The sequence below is a fragment of the Bos grunniens genome, chromosome X (genome assembly GCF_055505025.1).
Source record: "Bos grunniens cultivar Pamir isolate PY7600 chromosome X, Bosgru_T2T1.0, whole genome shotgun sequence".
Lineage (NCBI taxonomy): Eukaryota > Metazoa > Chordata > Mammalia > Artiodactyla > Bovidae > Bos > Bos grunniens.
Window position 1 is genome coordinate 42911469 of NC_141194.1, and position 21702 is coordinate 42933170.

The window sequence follows — 21702 nt, forward strand, 5'->3', positions numbered from 1 at the left end:
TCTGACCCATTGTGTCTCAGGGCATTATTAGATATTAACATTTATGTACACTTGTATGGTTCAGGAGATACTACACTTTTCTTTTTTTCTTTTTTGATACTACACTTTTCATGGCTCATTCTGCTGTCTGAACTATGCAATATTATGGGCAACCCATTCACAGTACATCTTTTCATATAGATTACAGACTCACTGGTAACATTCCCAGGCTATCGAATATCCTCTTTAATGAAATGATAACAAGCTTAGGAGTACCAGAGTGCTTCAGACTCTGCAGTTTAGTTAAATTCTCACTAAAGGTTAAATCGGTCAGGTGCCATTTTATATCTATGTTCTTCCTTTTATTTCTAAACTGGCTGAAAAAGAACGGCCCCTTCCAAATGTCTCCTGAAGACTGAACTGTTTCCAGGCTTGTTCCTCTGGGATGATAAGAGACTCTAAGAGTAAAGTTCTTCTCACCATAAATGAGTTAACAACTGGAAGAGTCTACTTACTGCTGAAGCACAGGCCCTTTCTGATGCTACACGCCTGTTCTGTAGCTGTTCTAACTCTTACCTTTAAGGATAGAATCACCGATCTTAGCTTTCGAACTTGACAGCTCAGGGCCCAGCCCCCTGACTTCAAGACTTAAGACATTGCCATTTTAGAAACAATAGTAACCACCACCGTGTAAGCCGTTACTGTGGGGTAGGTATTGTGGTAACTGTCTCATGTGTACTGACATAAGCACTACTCTTACCTCCATTTTTGAGATGGGGAAACTTGAAAGGCTGACTCACTTACATGAAGTGACCCAGTTAGTCAATCTTAGAGCTAAGGATTTGAGTTCAGCTTCCTATGATTCCAGACCTTCTGTTTCACACGCTCTCTCTAAAGAACCTGAGGCCCACTGCTCAATAACTATCCCAGCAGATAGAGTAGGTAAAAGATGAAATGGGGGAGGGGTGGCTAAAGGGAAAGTAGATTTTTGGCCTTTGCACACTGACTCTCCTTCCAATGCAGGTGGTGATCCTTTTGCAGGTCCTTAAATCAGTTTAATGGGTAATGGACTATATTCAAAAGAAAGAAAGAAGGTGGGGAGAAAGAAAGGAAATAGGGAGGAAAGAAAAGAAAGATCATACATCATTGCATGTAGTTAGAATAATATTGTTTCATGAAACGTTTGTTCTATTGTATATGTGCATGCTGGGTTGCTATGGAAAAATGTCTTTCTTACTGTAGGTTGTAGTACCAAAAGGCAATTAAATTTCATTCAAACTCAATAGTCATCAGGAAAATAAAAATTAAAGCAATAAGATACCACATATTTTCAGAGGCAAAAATGTAAAAATAACGTGAATGCCTAGTGATAGAGAAATGGATGAATAAATTATTCCATACTCATACTACAGTATTAAAGAATGGCTTAGTGATGTGAGTGAAGTTCCTCGGTCATGTCCGACTCTTTGTGACCCTGTGGACGGTAGCCTACCAAGCTCCTCCGTCCATAGGATTTTCCAGGCAAGAGTACTGGAGTGGGTTGCCATTTCCTTCTCCAGGGGATCTTCCCAACCCAGGGATTGAACCCAGGTCTCCCACATTGTAGGCAGATGCTTTACCATCTGAGCCACCAGGGAAGTCTACACATATTAAACTAGAGAAATGTCCCATGGTGTACAATTAAGAAAAATACACAGCAGATAAAATGCATGTGGTACAATTATATTCCTGTGCATTAAAATGATGAAACCTCAAAGCATAGGTAAACATTTGGGTGATGGATTGGGTGGAATAGAAAAGGAGAGAAGGAGAAAGTGAGGAGAAAAACAACAAAGGTAGTTGCTAACTAGCAAAAATAAGTATGTGTATCACTCAGGATCACAAAAGAAATAGAGGATATATGTGGACTGTGCAAATTGAGAAAAGCTTAATAAAATGACTATTTACAAAGTTGTGGGAAGTGTTCAGGAAAACCAACAAGGGATCCTCCAGACCCTCAAGGAGCCATTACCACCACTTGAGGCTCAAGGGGCACGTGAGAGTGGTTGCAGCTACATGGAGAGAAACTCCAGACAGGTGCTGTGGACCTTGGAGGAGGAGGCAGTCAGGGAGGGAGATGACTTTTTTCTCTTCCCACCCTCCACTCTCCTGCTGGTGCATCCCAATGGCTCCCCCAACTGGAGGCCAGAGGGCTAGGGGACTCACTGATGAAGCTTACAAAGATCAGCTGCCTAGGACTCAGAGCAGGGTAGACGGGGTTGGAGCAAAGTCCCAATGGGACAAATGCATTCTATCCAAAACAGAATACTGTAACATTAAATGAAAAGGCAGAACATAAACTCTATCCATCATTGTTCCTTTTACATGTAAAAATTACATATTTGTGTGGCTAAGAAATTAAAAGAGACTTCCCTGGTGGCTCAGATGATAAAGAATCTGCCTGTAATGCAGGAGATGCGGGTTCAATCCCTGGATCAGGAAGATCCCCTGGAGGAGGAAATGGCAACCCACTCCAGTTTTCTTGTCTGGAAAATTCCATGGACAGAGGAGCCTGGCAGGCTATAGTCCATGAGTTTGCAAACAATCGGACACAAATGAGCAGTTAACACTTAAAAGATTACCAAATGACAGTATTAACTTGTTTTTGTGACACTATCTTGAACTTTAGTGAATTAAATCCAGTATCTTCAATAATAATTATATTTAAATTATTTGTTCCTTTTTCATTCTTTGTGGTAAAACAGATCTGAGTTAAAATTCTCACTCTCCCATACAATGGCTGTTCTTCTAACTTCTTCATCTCTAAAATGGGAATGATAAAAGTATCTACCCTCAGAAAGTTGCTCTGAGGATTAAATGAGCAAATAGATTTTGAGGTCTTAGAAGAGAGCTTGACACACAGTAAATGGTTTAAGTGTGTGCTATTGCTATGGTGACGATGGATCATCAAAGAGCCTCTTAAGGGGTCTACTTGTCTCCTTGTCTTCTCTCCAATCTACCCACCACCCAACCAGAGCAAGGGCCCTTTAAAGGGCATACCTAATCATGTCACTCTCTTCCTGGACATTTGTTCATGGTCTCCAGACTTTGCAGGATGATATGCAAACCTCACCCATGAGGTTATCTCCAGCCTCATCCCTCTCCTCTCCTCCCGCTTTGTGCCTTCATCCCAGCCACACCGATTCTTCCTGGTTCTGACCAAGAGTCATGCTGCCCCTTGCCCTGGAGCCTCTGTTGGGAATGCCACTGGGCATAACATGCCACTCTTCCTATCCAACTCTTACTATTCATCATCGAAATTTCCAGTGTCACCTCCTAAGACTTCTTGTCCCCCTGACCCTCCTCAAGATAGCAAAAATGACTGTCTCTAGACCCCAGGACATAGCACCAAAACTGCTGAGAGTGGATACTTAAATGTGACTTGTCTGAGAATTAAATTAATAAATTAATGAGTTAAGTAACTATCCCCGAAGTCACTGAGCTAAGCAAGCGGCAGGGCCAGAATTCAAGCCCAGCTCTGTTTAACTCCAAAGGCCACCAGTGTTTCCCCATCATCTGGAGGTTCTAAGGCTGCCTGACACTCCAGAAGAGCTGCATGCCTGAGGGAACTCCCCAAGGGCACTAGACCAGTTCAGGCCAGAATGAGCTGGTCAGCAGAGACCAGGAGGAATAAATGCCTCCTTTCTGAGAGTACTGACCACATGACATTTGCTTTATCAAGGGACTTTCCCAAGAAAATCAATTTCTGGAGCATGTTAAAACATAAACAAACCACCACCCACCCATCCACTCCTTAAAGACAATTGGTCCAAAGAGATCTTAGAGAATTCAGACAATTCCACAATGTTGAGAGCATCATCTGATCACAAGAACTTTGTTTTCCCTAACCAAGCATTTTTCTACTGAATTTCTATTTCAAATTTGGCCCCACTAGGAAATATGCGTCTCCACACAATACTGCTTCACCCAAGGCAAACCTGTGTGCACCGCCTCAGACACACTGGGGATTCTTGACATATGCACCATTTGAGGTTTGCTCTTGTGGCTTATGATGATATTACCAGAATCCCCTGATAACAGTGTTTATATCTATTTATAACTGTAACCTATTATCCTATTTTCCATATAATTGGGTGCGACTTAGGTTAAAAAACATTCAGCTGCATAAGAAAAATCACGCTCTTATACAGCAGATGTTCGCTCAGCATGGAAAGTGAATTAGCCTTTAACACAAATACTCAGAAATACACAGTGCTCTTTCCAAAAGCACTGATGTTAATATTCTACATTGAAAAATAATTTCAAGATAAAGGATGTTAAAAATGCAAGGCAGGTAGCTATGGCTTGTTTTTATAACAGGTATTATTGTTAATTTTACCTCTTTAATGTATGATGCCACTTCCAATACAGGCACTGGATTCACTCTCCAGTTCAGGGCACAGAAAAATGACTCATAATTTATTTGTTTTTCACTGTCTTCAAACCTAAAAATATAATTATATGATTTGAGTCGATCTGTACAATTCAGGACCAAAATGTCAGCTTAAATCCACCATGAAAACATAATATTAGAAGTGCTTCAATATTGATATTTTTCTTATTTCTTATTACTTTATATTTTGTTTCTAATGCTCCAGGCTGTAAATTCTTTGAGAGCAGAGACTTCACACATCTAATTCACCAAAGTATCCCCAGGACCTATGACCAACCTAGATAGCATATTAAAAAGCAGAGACATTCTTTGCTGACAAAGGTCCATCAAGTCAAAGCTATGGTTTTTCCAGTAGTCATGTATGGATGTGAGAGTTGGACCATAAGGAAGGCTGAGCACTGAAGAACTGATGCTTTCAAATCGTGGTGTTGGAGAAGACTCTTGAGAGTCCCTTGGACTGAAAGGAGCTCAAACCAGTCAATCCTAAAGGAAATCAACCCTGAATATTCATTGGAAGGACTGATGCAGAAACTCCAATACTTTGGGCACCTGATGCGAAGGGCTGACTCACTGGAAAAGACTCTGATGCTGGGAAAGATTGAAGGCAGGAGAAGGGGGTGACAGAGGATGAGATGGTTGGATGGTATCACCGACTCCATGGACATAAGTTTGAGCAAACTCTGGAAGACGGTGAAGGACAGGAAAGCTTGGTGTGCTGCAGTCCATGGGGTTGCAAAGAGTCGGACACGACTTAACAACAATAGTTCCATACATGTTACCATGGAAATATGTTAATAATATATTGTTGAGTGGAAAGAGGTTATAAAATAGAATGCAGAGTTATGATCTCACTTTAGGTTTATATTTGTACAAAACAGCATTTAAAAAGTCCAGTAACAATACACAGAAGTATTAAGAATAGCTATCTTTGGCAGAGAGATTATAATTGTTGCTTTTTCTTTAGACTTTCTGTATCATCTGAATTCTTTTAAATTTATAATCAGGAAAACTTAAGTCCATTTTCATTTTGAAAACAACAAAAAAAACACAAATGATTAACCTGTATCATAAAGTTATAGGTCAAAAATAACTAATCTAGTTGACTGCTGCTACTGCTACTGCTAAGTTGCTTCAGTCATGTCCGACTCTGTGCGACCCCATAGATGGCAGCCCACCAGGTCCCGCCGTCCCTGGGATTCTCCAGGCAAGAACACCGGAGTGACCGGAGTGGGTTGCCATTTCCCCCTCCAATGCATGGAAGTGAAAAGTGAAAGTGAAGTCGCTCAGCCGTGTCTGACTCTTAGCGACCCCATGGACTGCAGCCTACCAGGCTCCTCCGTCCATGGGATTTTCCAGGCAAGAGTACTGGAGTGGGGTGCCATGTCATAAGTTTATTCTTAACCATAATAGAGTTTTGGCCATTAAGACCTCAAATTTTCAAGGCAATTGCTACAATGTCCCCAATACAAAGTACTTCTTATTGTAATACCTCAATGTTATCTAATCTGAATTTGACCACATTCTGCCAATTTCTAAGGCTAAATATATACTGGTTATGTAACATGATTTTTGGAAGAAAAAAAAAAACAAAGGTGGTCACTAAGGCATTGTTCCAAGCACCCTGCTCCAGGTTCCTGCCCTTCTCTCAGCACCTCTAACTCAACAGGCTCTGCCCCCCGCTCCCAACCAGCAAGTGAGGTGTGCAAGTTACTATTGCAAGGATGAACAGAGGATAATTAACTATAAGAAAACTTGGTGATAACAGAAGCAGGAAAAAAATAACTCATAATCAGTCAAAAGGCTTTTTTTCCAAGCATTAAGAAAAGAATAGCTCACATTTATAAACTAATAAAAATTAGCAGCAATAAATGAAATGTTACATGATGAAGTTACATAGACTCATCAACATAAAGTAGAATAAACAGAGAGATCAGAAGAGGGGAAAGGGAATTCAGTCATTTTTTTGTGTACATTTTCTTTGGCCAAGGATTCTGGGAGACAGCTCCAACATGTTGCCCCCTACCACTGTTTATCCTGTGAATTCTGGCTCACTCGTCATTTGAACTCCTTGAAAGGACATGATCTGTTTATGGAATAGTTTGTAGCCAAAATGCAGGACCATTATGTCTTTTATTTGCCTGTTTTGGGGGAGATGAACTAAAACTCAATCAATGAAAGATGTTTTGTAAGAAGCTTTCCTTTAGCATGGTACCTCGAAGAAAAATATTCCGTAATACTCTGAGTAGGAGCTGAGATCAGAGAATGAGATCATGGAGGGCCTTTGACTTTCATACTAAGGACAGCTAAGAGCCATTGGAGTACGTTGTGCAGAACAGTTATGAGATCTATGTTATATTTTCTGAAGATCACACTAGTTGATATATTGCAGGTACAATGTAGGGGCAAGGCCACAGTGGCAAGGGTACTTAGCAGTCTTCTGCAGTAATCCGGGCAAGAGGTAATGGCAGCTTTGATGACAGTGGTGGCAGTGGAGAGCAGGGAGGAACGGTAAAGCCTGAATATATTTTGAGCGTAGGATTCCTGAAAGATTTTATAGTGTATAGGGGAGGTGAGGGGGAGAATGAATAGGAATGGATTCAGGACAACTTCCAGGGTTTTGCTTGAGCAACTGGAGTTTGGTTTTGGATGTGTTACATTTTGATGGGAAGTGTGCAGTTGGGTATATGAGTCTGAAGTTCAGGGAATAGGTTTGAGTTAGAGATCAAAATGGGGCAGTCATTAGCATACAGATTGTATTTAAAGCCACCCGCCTGGAAGATTGAATGAGATCACCAATGAAAGAAGTTTCTCTGTCTATTCCTACAATACAGAATCTAATTGTTGCTAAATTCCCATCACATCATGACAGGAGGCATGTATTGAATCCTAGAGGTTTCAGAAGTATAATATCCCAGTGATTTGGAAACCAGTCAAAAGACTATGAAACAGATTTAGAATCAGGTCTGACTTCACCCCTCATATACAGTCTACTAACCAGTTCTGTAGGCTCTAACACCTAAGCATATCAAAAGTCTATTTTTCTCCATCTTTTCTATTCTAATAAGCCACCATCATCTCTGACCTGGGTTACAGGAATAGCATTTGTATCATGGTCTTGCTGCTTCTACTCTTACATCCTCCACCAGAATGGTCTTTCTAAAACACAGATTGGATTAGTTACTTCCTCGCTGACAACTCTCTGGTGACTTTCCAATCCACTTAGAACACAAGCTGAACTCCTTACCAGGGTTTATAAAGCCACATATAATCTGGTCCCCCACTAACTTCTCTGATCTCATCTGAACTCTCTCTCCCTCTTCACCATCTTCCAGGTACACTTGCTTTCTTCATGCTCTCTGATCATAACAAGACTGTTCCCAGCAACGCAAGGCATTTGCACGTTCTGGGCCCTTTGTCTGGAAAGTCTCCATTCAAATGTTACTTCCTTAGAAAGGCCTTCCTGCCTCCACTTTTTAAACCGAGTCCCCATGCCTAAGTCAGTCTATATTTGTTCCATATGATGGCACTGGATGGTACAGGAAAACTTCTGGAAGTCACCACTGAAGTCCTATTATCAGACTTCCTTACCAATCTGTCTGATATTTGCTTATGATCACTTGTCAACCCTAGGACTTTTCCCTGCCCAACTCATGATAATGTCTGACTCAACACAATCTAACCATTCACCCATCTCAAAAGATATTTGGGAAGCTATTCTTGACTCAAATAATATTCAGGAAGGATCAAATGGTGTTAATCAAAGAATACATACACAGCTTAATAATGATATCTAAAACCTTTTTGAGGAAAAATGTTTAAAGATTTAATCTTTCCAAAGTCCAAAGCCAAGCCTCAGGAAAGAGCTGAGCTGACGTGATAAAATGGGCTTCCCTGATGGCTGAGTTGGTAAAGAATCTCCCTGCAGTGCAGGAAACCCCAGTTTGATTCCTCAGTCAGAAAGATCCACTAGAGAGGGGATAGGCTACTCACTCCAGTATTCTTGGGCTTCCCTAGTGGCTCAGCTGGTAAAGAATCTCCCTGCAGTACAGAAAACCCCAGTTCAATTCCTCAGTCAGAAAGATCCACTGGAGAGGGGATAGGCTACCCACTCCAGTATTCTTGGGGTTCCCTGGTGGTTCAGCTGGTAAAGAATCCACCTGCAATGTGAGAGACCTGGGTTCCATCCCTGGGTTGGGAAGGATCCCCTGGAGAAGGGAACAGCGACCCAATCCAGTATTCTGGCCTGGAGAATTCCGTGGACTATATAGTCCGTGGGGTCGCAAAGAGTCGGACATGACTGAGTGACTTTCCCTTCACTTCACTTCAACGTGATAAAACAGCTCAGCTGGTAAAGAATCTGCCTGCAATGCAAAAGACCTGGGTTCCATCCCTGGGTTGGGAAGGATCCCCTGGAGAAGGGAACGGTGACCCAATCCAGTATTGTGGCCTGGAGAATTCCATGGACTATATAGTCTGTGGGGTCACAAAGAGTCGGACTTGACTGAGTGACTTTCCCTTCACTTTACTTCAACGTGATAAAACAGCTTAGCTAGTAAAGAATCTGCCTGCAATGCAGGAGACTCCAGTTCAATTCCTGGGTCAGGAAGATCCCCTGGAGAATGTATAGGCTACCCACTCTAGTATTCTTGGGCTTCCCTGGCAGCCCAGATGGGAAAGAATTCGCCTGCAATGTGGGAGACCTGGATTCGATCTCTGGGTTGGGAAGATCCCCTGGAGGAGGGCATGGCAACCCACTTCAATATTCTTGTCTGGAGAATCTTCATGGACAAAGGAGCCTGGTGGGCTATAGTCAGACACAACTGAGCGACTAAGCACAATGTGGTAAAATACTCCAAGTTTCTCTTTTCAGTTTTGTCTGTGAGGATTTCACTGGAGGTGGGAATCCCCCCAAAAAGGAGCAAGACAGAAAAAGAACAAAGAATCTTTCAATGAAAAAGGATAAAATTATGCAATGCTTCCTGGGAGATTCCTTTGTTCTTGGGAAGTGGGTAGGATGGCAGTAAATCACAATGGGTCACTCACAAATACTTATCTCCTTTTCCCACCAAAATCTCACCCAATGACAATAGATAAATAAAAGTAGATAGTATCCTGCAATGACAAAGATAGCTGGCGGAAAAAAGGCAACACTGAATAAGAAATTTCAAAATCTTTTGCAAGATGGAAATCAGACTAGGATAACTGACTTGGCACAGCAGAGGAAAGGAAGCTGAACTCCAAATGTCTGTGGCAGAGACAGGGAGGGCACTTAAGAGATTAGGCAATGTGGCCCACAAAACTGCTGAGAGGCTGAGTGACTGTAGACTCCAGGTGCCAATAAAGGCAGGGATAAGGTGCTGTGCTTAGTTGCTCAGTCAGTCATGTCCAACTCCTTGCAACCCCATGGACTGCAGCCTGCCAGGCTCCTCTATCCATGGGGATTCTTCAGGCAAGAATACTGGAGTGGGTTGCCATGTCCTCCTCCAGGGGATTTTTTCAACCCAAGGATCAAACCCAGGTCTCCCGCATTGCAGGTAGATTCTTCACTGACTGAGCCACCAGGGAAGCCCAGGGATAAGGTGGTAGTGGTTTAGTCACTAAGTTGTGCCTGACTCTTGTGACCCCATTGAATGTAGCCTGCCAGGCTCCTCCATCCATGGGATTCTTCAGGCAAGAATACTGGAGTGGATTGCCATTTCCTTCTCCTTCCTGACCCAGGAATCAAACCCAGGTCTCCTGCATTTCAGGCAGACTCTTTACTGATTGAGCTATGAGGGAAGCCCCAGGGATAAGGTGGGGTACTGAAAACAAGGGCTGTTTGAAAGCCTGAAAACAGCAAGAGCAGCTGGACCCTCAAGAATCTGTCCTTGTACACTGGACTCTTCACTGTAGGGGACTGGGGCTTGTTCCCCAGAGAAATTCAACTAAAGAAGCTCTAGTCTTGGGTAGATGAAGCACAATGGAGGGTTAAGAAGAACATTACCCACTCAACTTGGGTCTCTCAGACCCCTTCCTTCCCCTTTCCTGTTTTCAGAACATCAGTGACTGTGCTTAATTTCTCCTCCTTTTCCTTAACCCACTTCCCTCCTAACCCTTCAGGAGAAGACAGGATTCTTCTCTCGATGCTCTGAGTGGCCCTGAGAGATCTCCAGATTGTGGCTTCTGGGGATTCCCTAATGAAAATGTAGGCTAGGAGATGACTCATGCAGTGAACCCACTAATCAAGAAGACCCACCCCCAAAAGCTTCCAACATTAAGGACAGAAGTCAAAGCAAGAACAGGGGAAAAAAACTATCAGGGGACAAAGAAAATTCAGGTAGCAGAAGGAAAGATGTGACTTAAGAAGATATGTTACACCCATGAAGAAAGAACAGAAGACTACAAAAAAGGAACCAAAAGTGTGCTCTTGGAATAAAAAATATGATAGTAGTAAAAAGATGCGGTAGAAAGGGTGGAATGTAAAGCTGAGGAAACCCCTTGGTAAGGACATCCTAATGACAAAGAAAAACTTAATCCAGATTCAATTTGGATTCGAATTCAATTCAATTTGAATTGAATTTGAATTCTAATTCAATTTGGCTCGAGAGCCAAAATCTTAATGATAGGAGTTCTCACAAGACAAAAATGAAAAAGGATGGGAGGAAATAATTTAAAAATTAATGGAAAATTTCTCTGAGCCAAAGGACAGAGTCTCCAGACTGGAAGGGCCCATAAACTGTTAAGCACAATCTATATATAGGCGTGTGCCCCACCGCCCCCCCACACACACACTCGACAAGGCCCCATCATGAATTTCCAGAACATCAGGAATAAAGACATGATTCTAAGAGCATCTAGAAAGAACACCAGTAATGGGAATCAATATTATACTAAATTCTCAAGCATCATAACAGGAAATTAGTACTAGTATCTAAAAATGAGAAATCCAGAAATAGCAGAATGTACATGCTATTTTAAGTTCTGTAGAAACAACTAGAAAGACTGAAAGGCTGTTTTTTGAGAATGGGTCTGGGAGGTGGGGAGAGATGTGGCTGGAAACTGCTCTTGTCAGAGTAAGTTTTTTTAGAATTATTTATTTTCTTTACTATAAGCATGTATCCGTTAGGCATAAATGAAAATATAAGAAGTGTGAAAAGCAGATGAGAGACAGTGCAGAGTGCTTTCCCAGGTGGTCAATTCATGCATCAGACTTGGAAAGGCATGAGCACCCTCATTTGGGCACACTGATAAGGGAATCGTCTCCTGGTCTTTCTCCCAGTTCCAAAACTCAGCACAGAGCTTCCTCGCCCGCACCACTGACAGCGTGAGATTTTTCACATTTGCTCCATTTGCTACTATACCCTATATCTACTATATGCTACTGTCAGATGAGGCTGTCAGAGAGACAAGAATAGGATACAAAGGAGCACTCCAGGTTGGAGGAGAAGGAGACGAGGAGGAGCAGTTTAGAGATGGACGCAGGCTCAACTCTTACGGAGTAAGGACAAGTAGGTCAATTTCCCCTGAATATTATCTCCCCAGCGGTCCTCCTTGTCTCCTGACCACTGCAGGTCATCATTCACCAAATCCTATCCATCCTTTCAAAATATTTTGGGAAAGCCTATGAGTCATACAGAAGATGGATCTCTCTTATCAGGGTCACACTGTGCTTCTGTTCAAAAATGTGAGCATCCTCTTTCTCCACCTGAATCCACTACTTCTCTCCTTGCCAAACGACATTTGACTCTTGCTAAGACTCTGATTCACAGTCAAAGGATGAAGATTTGCCACTCTGGAGGAAATTCCTTTGAAAAGGCTGTGAAGGCAATTCCAAAGAAGAGCTTTGTATGGCGACATTGTTGGAATGAGTGCACAGCCTTCCAGGGTGACTGCCCTAAAGGGCAATGCTAATTCTGGCTTTTAAGTGTGCCTAAGCTTGTTAAAAAGTCAGCCTGCTTACTTTAAAGTCCTACCTCACAGTGCTGAAGTGTTTTCCTAAAGCCTCCGTAAATTCTTCTTTCCCTTTGATACTCAGGCAAGCCACCATTTCCTTCCCTACACAAACTAAAGGACATGTTTGTGGAAGAAGAGGGGGGGCAAAGCCATTTCTCTGGTTCCCCTCTCGATCATAATGACCTCCAAGTAGGCTTCCTGATGCCTTGCTAGGTGGGAGTTCTCAGAAGTGAGTCTAATGTGTCATTGGACGGGTACTCTTGCTCCCCCCTTCCAAAAATGATGAATGGCTTGCAAACCACAGCAGCCATCTATCTCCTTGCCATGGGGAATAATACTGATATGCTTTATTTCCCCCATCTGTGGAGGTAATAGGCGCAGCAGCAGCTGTATTCTGTGCCAGAGTAACTTGGGTTCCCCTCTGCCACAAAGACCATCTCATAACTTAGGAGAGAGGGCTGGCGGCATGGCCAGGGCTGAAAGAGAGTGAGGGTAGTGAAGACACATTTGACTCACTTGCTTGGGTTTGGTTTCAGTTCATTACCCGACAAACCCCAGGGTGCACACTGAAACATCTGGTGGGAGTCTTAAAGACCAGACACTCGAGGGGGAAAAAAGTGAAGCTCTGGGCCGCTGTTGCTAGTTGGTCACAACTTAGGAGCTGTCAAGATGGCACTGCCCAGGGTGCCAGTGAGTTAAGTTCCATGATCTCAAATCACCAGGCTTCTAAATTCCAATTGTGATCCCAGCACAGATCTCCTTAGGGACCAAATCGCCTTATATTTGAAAAAGTAGAAACCATCTGTGTGTATGGTCAGGGTTGGGGGTGAGAGAGAAGAGAGGGAGAAGAAATGAACAGGGAGAGAAGGGGGTTTCTCAAAACTTCCCAGGGCACCGAACACTTTGCAACGTGAACAAGCACATGGTTCCACCCCTGCCCCTCAGCTTCATGGCCAGGTACTGTTGGTGAAATTACTTAAGCCCCAACCATGCCTCTGCAAGGGGAACAGGGGGAGAGGCTGGGTAGAGCATAATGAGATGATTTGAAAGCCCTGTTAACTTTTTCCATTTTAACTAATACTTCTGGATGAGGCACCAGCTCTCCTGGGAGGCCAGTCCTGAGGCATTCTGTGGAACCCAAAGCCAACTGTAAAAGACTAGCTTGGGGCAGAGCTGCTGGGCAAAGAGTCACACCTGACTTCTAAGTCCCGCTTCGGAAGGCCACAGTCAGGGGAGGAGGGTGCCTCTTCACTCCCCAGGCCCACCGGGAACAGAGAACAGAATGACCTCACAATTCTCCCCATCTCTTATGGTTTGAGAACCAGCATTTCTTGCTTATTAGTTCTGAGGAAACCTTAACATCCAAATGAAGGCTCAGTGGGATTTATTCCATTTACAGGGATCACTTGGGCAGAAGGCAGTAGGGTTGGACTTCAGAGGCAGCTCTGATAGGTATAAAGCCCATGTGTTTCTCCCCACTGCCCAGTGTAATAGCATGGGACACATCTCCGGGACTGCAGGGTTGAATGAGATATCATCTCTACCCCTAGGGCCTGAGATAGAAACAAAGGTTGAGGGTATCTTAGGGGGTTGTTATTCTAATTCCATCTGGGGCTGAAGTACATTTATTTAGTGAGACAGCCTCCTCAAGAAAAGAGGTATCATGCCTATCATCAATGAAAATGTACCTTTAAATGTGCTCAAGGATTTACAAAATATTCCAGGGCCCTAGGCACTGTTTCAATACAGAATGCCACTCCTATTATGGGTAATAGCTATCACCACATCAAACACTGACATCTGATGTTCTGTGCATTAGTGAAATGATTGTTTGGTAAGGAAGGTGACCTCATACCGGCTGCGTATATGTGTTAGTTGCTCAGGTGCATCAGACTCTTTGTGACCCCATGGACTGTAGCCCACCTGGCTCCTCTGTCCATGGGATTCTCCCCGCAAGAATACTGGAGTGGGTAGCCATTCCCTTCTCCAGGGGATCTTCCTGACCCAGGGATAGAACCCAGGTCTCCTGCATTGCAGGCGGACTCTTGACCGTCATATCGGTTTCCACAGCACAAACTGATGGGGGCTGGGGTAACCAGATGTGAAAAGATTTTGAGGTCCTGATTCCAGCATGAGTTGTGCTAATAAGGAAAAGACCTAACTGAATCAGAAGAAAAATAGAAATGGAGTAGAAGGGAAATCTTAGTACCCAAATGCAGGGTCAGGAGAAATATACAAGTAACATTCCCCGGGTGAAAGAAATCATTGGAATCTTTAGCCATATAGTTTTTCATCTCCTGATCTGAATTCAAAGGGGCTCTACACCTGCTCACCAGCTGCCCAGCTCCATCCCAAGGCAGGTAAAACTGCCCCTGGGCAGAGTGTGTGCTGAACCAAGTCAACAAACTCTGGGCCTGTCTCCCACGGGAGACTGTAGACGTCAGAGGGGTTCTGGTTTAGCGTGCCACAGGAGGGCTGTGCAGAAAGAGAGTCTGGTCAAGGCTCTGGAAAGCCCTGTGGAGTCTATGGGGAACAATAAGAATGCAGAATATAAATGTAAGCTGCAGGCTGATGGGCCCGTTAGGAATTAGGGCCGTCTTTGAAAGGAATCTGCGGAGATGATGCAAAACATCAAGCATGTGACCCAAATCGTGGCAGGGCATATTGGAGGGAAAGGGGAATGGGAATGAGACATTTTCTAATCTGATTAGTCTGAAGTTTCCCCTGAGTGTGGAGAAGGGTCAGTGCACAATTAGAAGCAAAGTTAGACTGAACATGGTCTGCTTAGTGGCTCAGAGGGATGACCTCCTTGGAGCTAAGCTGGGGCTCGGAGGCGGATGTGATCTGAGACTGAGCCGGCTTCACGGCAAGTTGGGGAATCATCTTTCTGCCTTTCATGTCAAATCGTCAAGGCAAAGACAAAACAGTCTGCTGAGAGAATGAGAGGATGATGACTTGGTGGCCTCAGTGCTGGATAAGAAACATCTAGGTCCCCCAGAGGCCAGGCTCCCACATTACTGGACTTTCCAGGACAACTCATCCCGAGGCCATCAAGAGATAATTTAATAAACATCTGCAGCTTCCTGACTAGAAGACAGCTTAATGTGTGAAAGGCATTCAGATCCAACTGTTTAAAAACAAGGCTTCCTCAATGTAGGACACAGGTCTCTTCCAGTTCATTTCTAAGTCAGAGCGTGTGGTCTATGGTGTCTGATGAACACTTCTCTCCTAGTCTCCAATCAGGACTTAGTACCAGATGCTATGGCACTGGGGAGTTTATATATGTTATCTCAATTCGCCCCAAGAACCACGAGGAAGCAGGTATTGTTATCTCATTCTAGAGATATGGAATCTGAGGTTCAGGCAGGTCAAAAAACTTGCACAAGATTACACAGCTAGCAAGTAGATTCAAAGAATACAGGAGACAAGGTAAGGGGCAAAATTGTCAAGCTGTGACAACCTGCTGCTTATTTTTAGGCAGTAAATCAAACAGGTTAGAAGTAGGTCTCGGTATCTGAGTGGATCAGATGTCTACTCACAAATCTTCATTACAAGGTAAGAGACAAAAAAAAAAGAAAGAAAAAGAAACATAAATAGTGCTGTGAGAATTCTTAGCCAGGAGATAATCACACCAGCCAACCAAATCCAAGAGGACTTCATGGATACAGTGCTATGCAAAACAGGTCTCAAGTGAAGAACAAGATTTCAGCAAGTGAAGAAAACTCAAAGCTAGTTCCTACTGAAGAAACAGCAAGAGAAAAGGCAAAAAAGTGGGAAGGCAGGAGGTATACAAGTGAAAAGCTAAATGCGCCATCTGGCTGGACTACTGGGAATGGGAAGAGGAGCTTTGAGAATGTGGTAACTGTGGAGAAACCAGACTCCTAAGCCTGCACTTCATCTCAGGTCCTTTGTACTGGGATGGCCTATTTATCCCTCATACTGCTACTAGAAAATAAAAGCAAATAGAGCTGAAAGTCTAGAAGACAACCCCAGGTTATCCAATGCACACACACACACAGCCACCTAGATTGGCCTCTTCTTGATTCTGCTCCTGATACTAGGAGCAGAAGGACCCTAGCTTTCCCATGTGGGATTTAGTTTTTGTCTGCTTCCTTTTTTTTTTCTGTCTCAGATGACGACTGCCCACTCCAACCCCTGCTTGAGAATAATGCTCTAATGACAACCCTAAGCCCCACAATGGAGAAGGCGGAAGAGGAGCTCAAAGCTAAGGAAGCTGGTCATTCCTTAGAGAACAAAGAAATGGTACAGAAGGCTTGTGAGTAGAAAAGCGACACTAGGATATTCTTGCTCTTAGAAGGTACTTAGCTGCTAGATGTAAAGACGGATTTAAAAATTTAGAGGCTGGTGGAAGAAAGGCCAATGTGGGGGCCCTGCAACAATCAAGAAGAAAAGTAGGTCAGAACAAGAGTGGAGGTGGTGGGAATAGAGGGGAGAGAGAACATGCAAGCAGCAGAAGTAGGAGGCAGAACAGGCAGAACATTCTAATCTACTGGCTATTTGTAGACAATAATTCAAAACGGTTTGAAGCAGAAGATGTGCATTTTAAAGGTTCAGAGGTTAAGTCACAGTTCTTCTTCTAGACTATGTGACTTTGGGCAAAATCTTATCTCTCTAGACCTCAGCATCCTCATGTAAGATAGGAGGATAATAGCTCTGACCTCACCAAGCTGTTCTCACGAAGTCAATGAGGTAATGTACTCAAAGCAATGATAACAATGCCTAGAACACAGTCCCAGATGTCAACATTATCAAGATAAGTCAGTCAGAGGAGGGGCTGGCGTCATGCCATGGGAAGCATAAAAGATGACCAGAGTGTGGATGGCTAGGAGGGTGGTGCCAGGCAGTCAAAAAGTCAGGTTTGGTACAAGAAGAGAGGTGATTTAGAAAGCAGTTCACTGTGCTTTCCTTTGGCAACATCCTAACCTCTGCACTTGACATCTGGCACTCTTGCTCTGTGCTAATAACATGAGGTCCTCTAATTGCATGTCTTTAGCCATTAGAAACTACTGCTCTGAAAAACCTGTCCTAAATTTTAGATCTAAGACGCTCACAACCAAAGAAGCAGTTCATTTTCATTTTGTCCCATGAATCCGTGTGCACTTAAGTGCATCTTCATGTTAAAAAGATCAAACAATAATTCATTAGAGGCTCTGTGACATTCACAATCATGACTAACTTTTCCTTTTGTAACAATTAAATGGAGATGTATCATCAGTGAGACAATACTGAGGTAAAGGGTAAATCAAGGGCAGTAAAGGCAGATGTAAAACCAGGAACTGTCTCCAAAACAAAAACATGCAGGACATGGTCCATGAGGGTGGAGATCTCACCTACCCGGACAGTAAGGATCCTAGAAGATCTTCATTCAAAGGTAATCTGGAGGACTTGCACAGCCTTTTGATGTCTTTGCTGGGTAACACTTTTTTCCTGCATTAAAACACAGTCAATGAGCTTTTCTATACTTCATGTCTCTTGAGTAATAATTACATGCTAAAGGAAAGAAAACATAGATGTGTCCTAAAAGCGTGCACATGGAAATAAATATGAAAGCTGGTACTGGAATCGCGGTAAGGAAAAACAGTCTTATTGTATTTCACCAGCTTGTTTCCATTTCAGAAGTCACTAGATTCTGTCCTTACAAAGGCCGTTCCATCAGGGTTCAGATTCTTGGTTGGTGATAGTACAGCCTGTTAAGGCTGCAGCCACGAGTGTTGCTCTAAGTAATCGATCTGCATTCTTGACCACTAGTCAAAAATGGTTCTGATATTTGAAAACATCTCTTAATTTGACAGGCATCTAGAGCCTCCATCCAAGTATTATATGACCAGAGGGTGTTTTTCTAGTCTTTTCCTTGGACCCAAATCGTATAACCTAGAAGCCCCAACTGGGACCTTAACATTCACCTAATTTTTTTTTTTTCTCAGAGCAGCCCAACAGTCATTTTCCCCAGCCTGCTGGGGCACAGAAATGCCTGTCTAATGTTCTCACCCCGCCAGTGTTCTTCCAGGCATCAGGCAAAATTAGAACTAACAAGAAAGAAAGTGGGCTTCTTTCTTAGCAGTAGGTTATAAAATGGTAAGAGAATCTTTATGTCTAGAATTGGAACTTGTTGGATCTGGAAGAACCTCAAGAGTTGTCTCATCAACTAGCCCCTTTTTTCCCAACAGGTATTCCTTTAATCAAAGAGGGTCACACTTCTCACCCTGGAGAGGGATACCACCAGGCTGGAAGGCAAGGCCAGAGTCATACAAAGCTCAGGTAATACGTCTTCCAGAAGGCTCAGAGAAGCTTAAAGATTCAAGGAAGAATACCATTTTATAACAATTCAACAAGGGTGTATTATGGATTAGGAAAAAAAATGTTCCCTAGTAAGATAAACTGGGGGCACTCCAAGTAGCACTAGTGGTAAAGAACTTGCCTGTGAATTCAGGAGACACAGGTTGGATCCCTGAGTTGGAAAGATCCCCTGCAGAAGGAAATGACAACCCAACTCCACTATTCTTGCCTGGAGACTCCCTCAGACAGAGGAGCCTGGTGGGCTACAGTCCATGGGGGTAGCAAAGAGCTCGACATAACTTAGTGACTACAACAACAACAAATTAAGAAAAACCATGGGTCCTTCTAAGATATTTAGGGTACAGGTTTGGGGATGAAGGAAGTAGTAATGGGGTAAAGAGATGACAGTGGTCCGAAGTACCAAAACCAGTGGCTAGAGTTAGACCTAAGATTTTCTAACTCCAGATGAATATGCTCCCCCACCAGTATATCAGATCTGTGGGTAAGATGAACACCAAAATATACCAAGATGGGGCTCCAGTTGTTTGTAACAATGACTGAATAAAGTTCAAAGGCAAACATGATAAATGTATTAGAAACACATTATTTGGAGCGTCATTATTTTTGAGAAGAAATAATTTCAAAGAGATTTTATAGAAAGTTTACTTGCAAATCCCCTGTCCGGTATATTATAAAACTCATATTTATAAATCCCACTTATTAATAAAATAGTGTAAAGAGATGCCATCTCAGAATTAAATCTTCTAACACTGATTTACTGCTTCAATTGAAAGCTTCTAGAAACCAATTAGAAAATGCAAAGGGGCCATCCTATTCTTTTGAAGACACAGAACTTCCCCTATTCCATCAACAAGCAAAACTCACCATCCATCACTATGAAATATGTGTACCCAGATAATCTCCAGAAATGATTTAACGTGGCTTTGCTACCTAGTGGAGTATGAGGAGACTTGCCAATTTTCTTTTTGCCCTTTTTGATACAATACAAATTCCTTCATCACTCAGCTTCACAGAAACATAAATGATTTCTTAGAATCAATAAAATAAAAGCTTACTTTTCCCGATCTTCGTATACACACATAGCAATGAGTCTTTCAAAATTCTCAAAAGCATTTTTCTTGAGTTGTTCATGGGCCTGTGCAACTAGGACATTCCTATGTGGACAGGGGTCCTCAGGCACCCGGTAACGACGTGCAATGGTTATAACTTCTTGGTCTGTGAGTTTCCCGACAGTTAGATTCATCATTATTTCTCTGTTTAAAAAAAATGGGAAGCACTCAAGAAATTATATCTAAGATTATTTTACCTTTCTATTAAAAACACACCCAAATTCCATTTTACAAAACTTTACCAACAGCCTACAGACAGGTTTTTTTTTATTTATTTTTTTTTATTTCTCTACTATGAGCAACCAGGAAGGTACTTGTGCTAGAATGGAAAACCATAAGCACAGCAGATTATAAATAAAATGGCACTTTGCCCAGAGTCAAACTTCTATCAGATAATAGCCTACAACCAGGAAGTAAATTCTTAAAGTTCTTGAATGGTCAAAAATCCTGGGACTAAATACATGAGTTCATTCAATGCCTATTAATCTTACTTTATACAAAACAGTAACAGACTTGGGGTTCTGATTTCCCAGGGTATGAAACTTATAAATCAGTAAGTTAGAAAGATGTTTTGAGATGGGGAACGTGATTAAGCATATTTCTCTGGTAAAAAGTAAAAATTGACACATCCTACCCATAAGTGGAGAAAGAAGTGGCAACTCACTCCAATATTCTTGCTTGGGAAATCCCATGGACAGAGGAGCCTAGCGGGCTACAGTCTAGGGGGTCGCAAGAGTCAGACATGACTGAGTGACTAAACCACCACCATCACCTCCTACCCATGAGAGAAAAAAGTATAAACAGCTGTGTAAAGGTACAGTCGTCTGAGTCTTTAGAAGGCAAATGGCATTGATATCATTTGGCAGAGCAGTTCAGTTCAGTTTAGTTCAGTTGCTCAGTATTGTTTGACTCTTTGCAACCCCGTGGATTGTAGCACATCAGGCCTCCCTGTCCATCACCAACTCCCAGAGTTCACTCAAACTCTTGTCCATTGAGTCGGTGATGCCATCCAACCATCTCATCCTCTGTCGTCCCCTTCTCCTCCTGCCACCAATCCCTCCCAGCATCAGAGTCTTTTCAAATGAGTCAGTTCTTCACATCAGGTGGCCAAAGTATTGCAGTTTCAGCTTCAACATCAGTCCTTACAATGAATACCCAGGACTGATATCCTTTAGGATGGACTGGTCGGATCTCCTTGCAGTCCAAGGGACTCTCAAGAGCCTTCTTCAACACCACAGTTCAAAAGTGTCACTTCTTTGGTGCTCAGCTTTCTTTATAGTCCAACTTTCTCATTCATCCATGACTACTGGAAAAACTATAGCTTTGACTAGATGGACTTTTGTTGGCAAAGTAATGTCTCTGCTTTTTAATATGCTGTCTAGGTTGGTCATAACTTTTCTTCCAAGGAGCAAGCATCTTTTGATTTCATGGCTGCAGTCACCATCTGCAGTGATTTTGGAGCCCCCAAAAATAAAGTCTGTCACTGTTTCCAGAGTTTCTCCATCTATTTGCCATGAAGTGATGGGACCAGAGAATAGCAAGGAGAGATAAGAAAGCCTTCCTCAGCGATCAACGCAAAGAAATAGAGGAAAACAATAGAAAGGGAAAGACTAAAGATCTCTTCAAAAAATTAGCGATACCAAGGGAACATTTTATGCAAAGATGGGCTCGATAAAGGACAGAAATGGCAGGGACCTAACAGAAGCAGATGATATTAAGAAGAGGTGGCAAGAATACACAGAAGAACTATACCAAAAAGATCTTCATGACCCAGATAATCACAATGGTGTGATCACTGACCTGGAGCCAGACATCCTGGAATGTGAAGTCAAGTGAAGCATCACTACGAACAGAGCTAGTGCAGGTGATGGAATTCCAGTTGAGCTATTTCAAATCCTGAAAGATGACACTGTGAAAGTGCTGCACTCAATA

At 42.7% G+C, this 21702-nt stretch overlaps 1 protein-coding gene across 3 annotated transcripts in view; it reads right to left on the bottom strand.

The window, feature by feature from the left end:
• Positions 1–21702, bottom strand: part of EFHC2 (EF-hand domain containing 2) — a 238223-nt gene that overhangs the window by 18479 nt on the left and 198042 nt on the right. The window contains exons 12-14 of one of the 3 annotated variants that reach the window (XM_086386694.1): positions 19717–19914; positions 17699–17791; positions 4358–4463 (exon numbers count right to left, since the gene is read on the bottom strand). In XM_086386694.1, coding sequence (XP_086242820.1) covers positions 4358–4463; positions 17699–17791; positions 19717–19914 — 397 coding nt within the window. The remainder of the gene's footprint in view (positions 1–4357; positions 4464–17698; positions 17792–19716; positions 19915–21702) is intronic. The other 2 variants (XM_086386696.1, XM_086386695.1) reach the window with 2 other exon arrangements.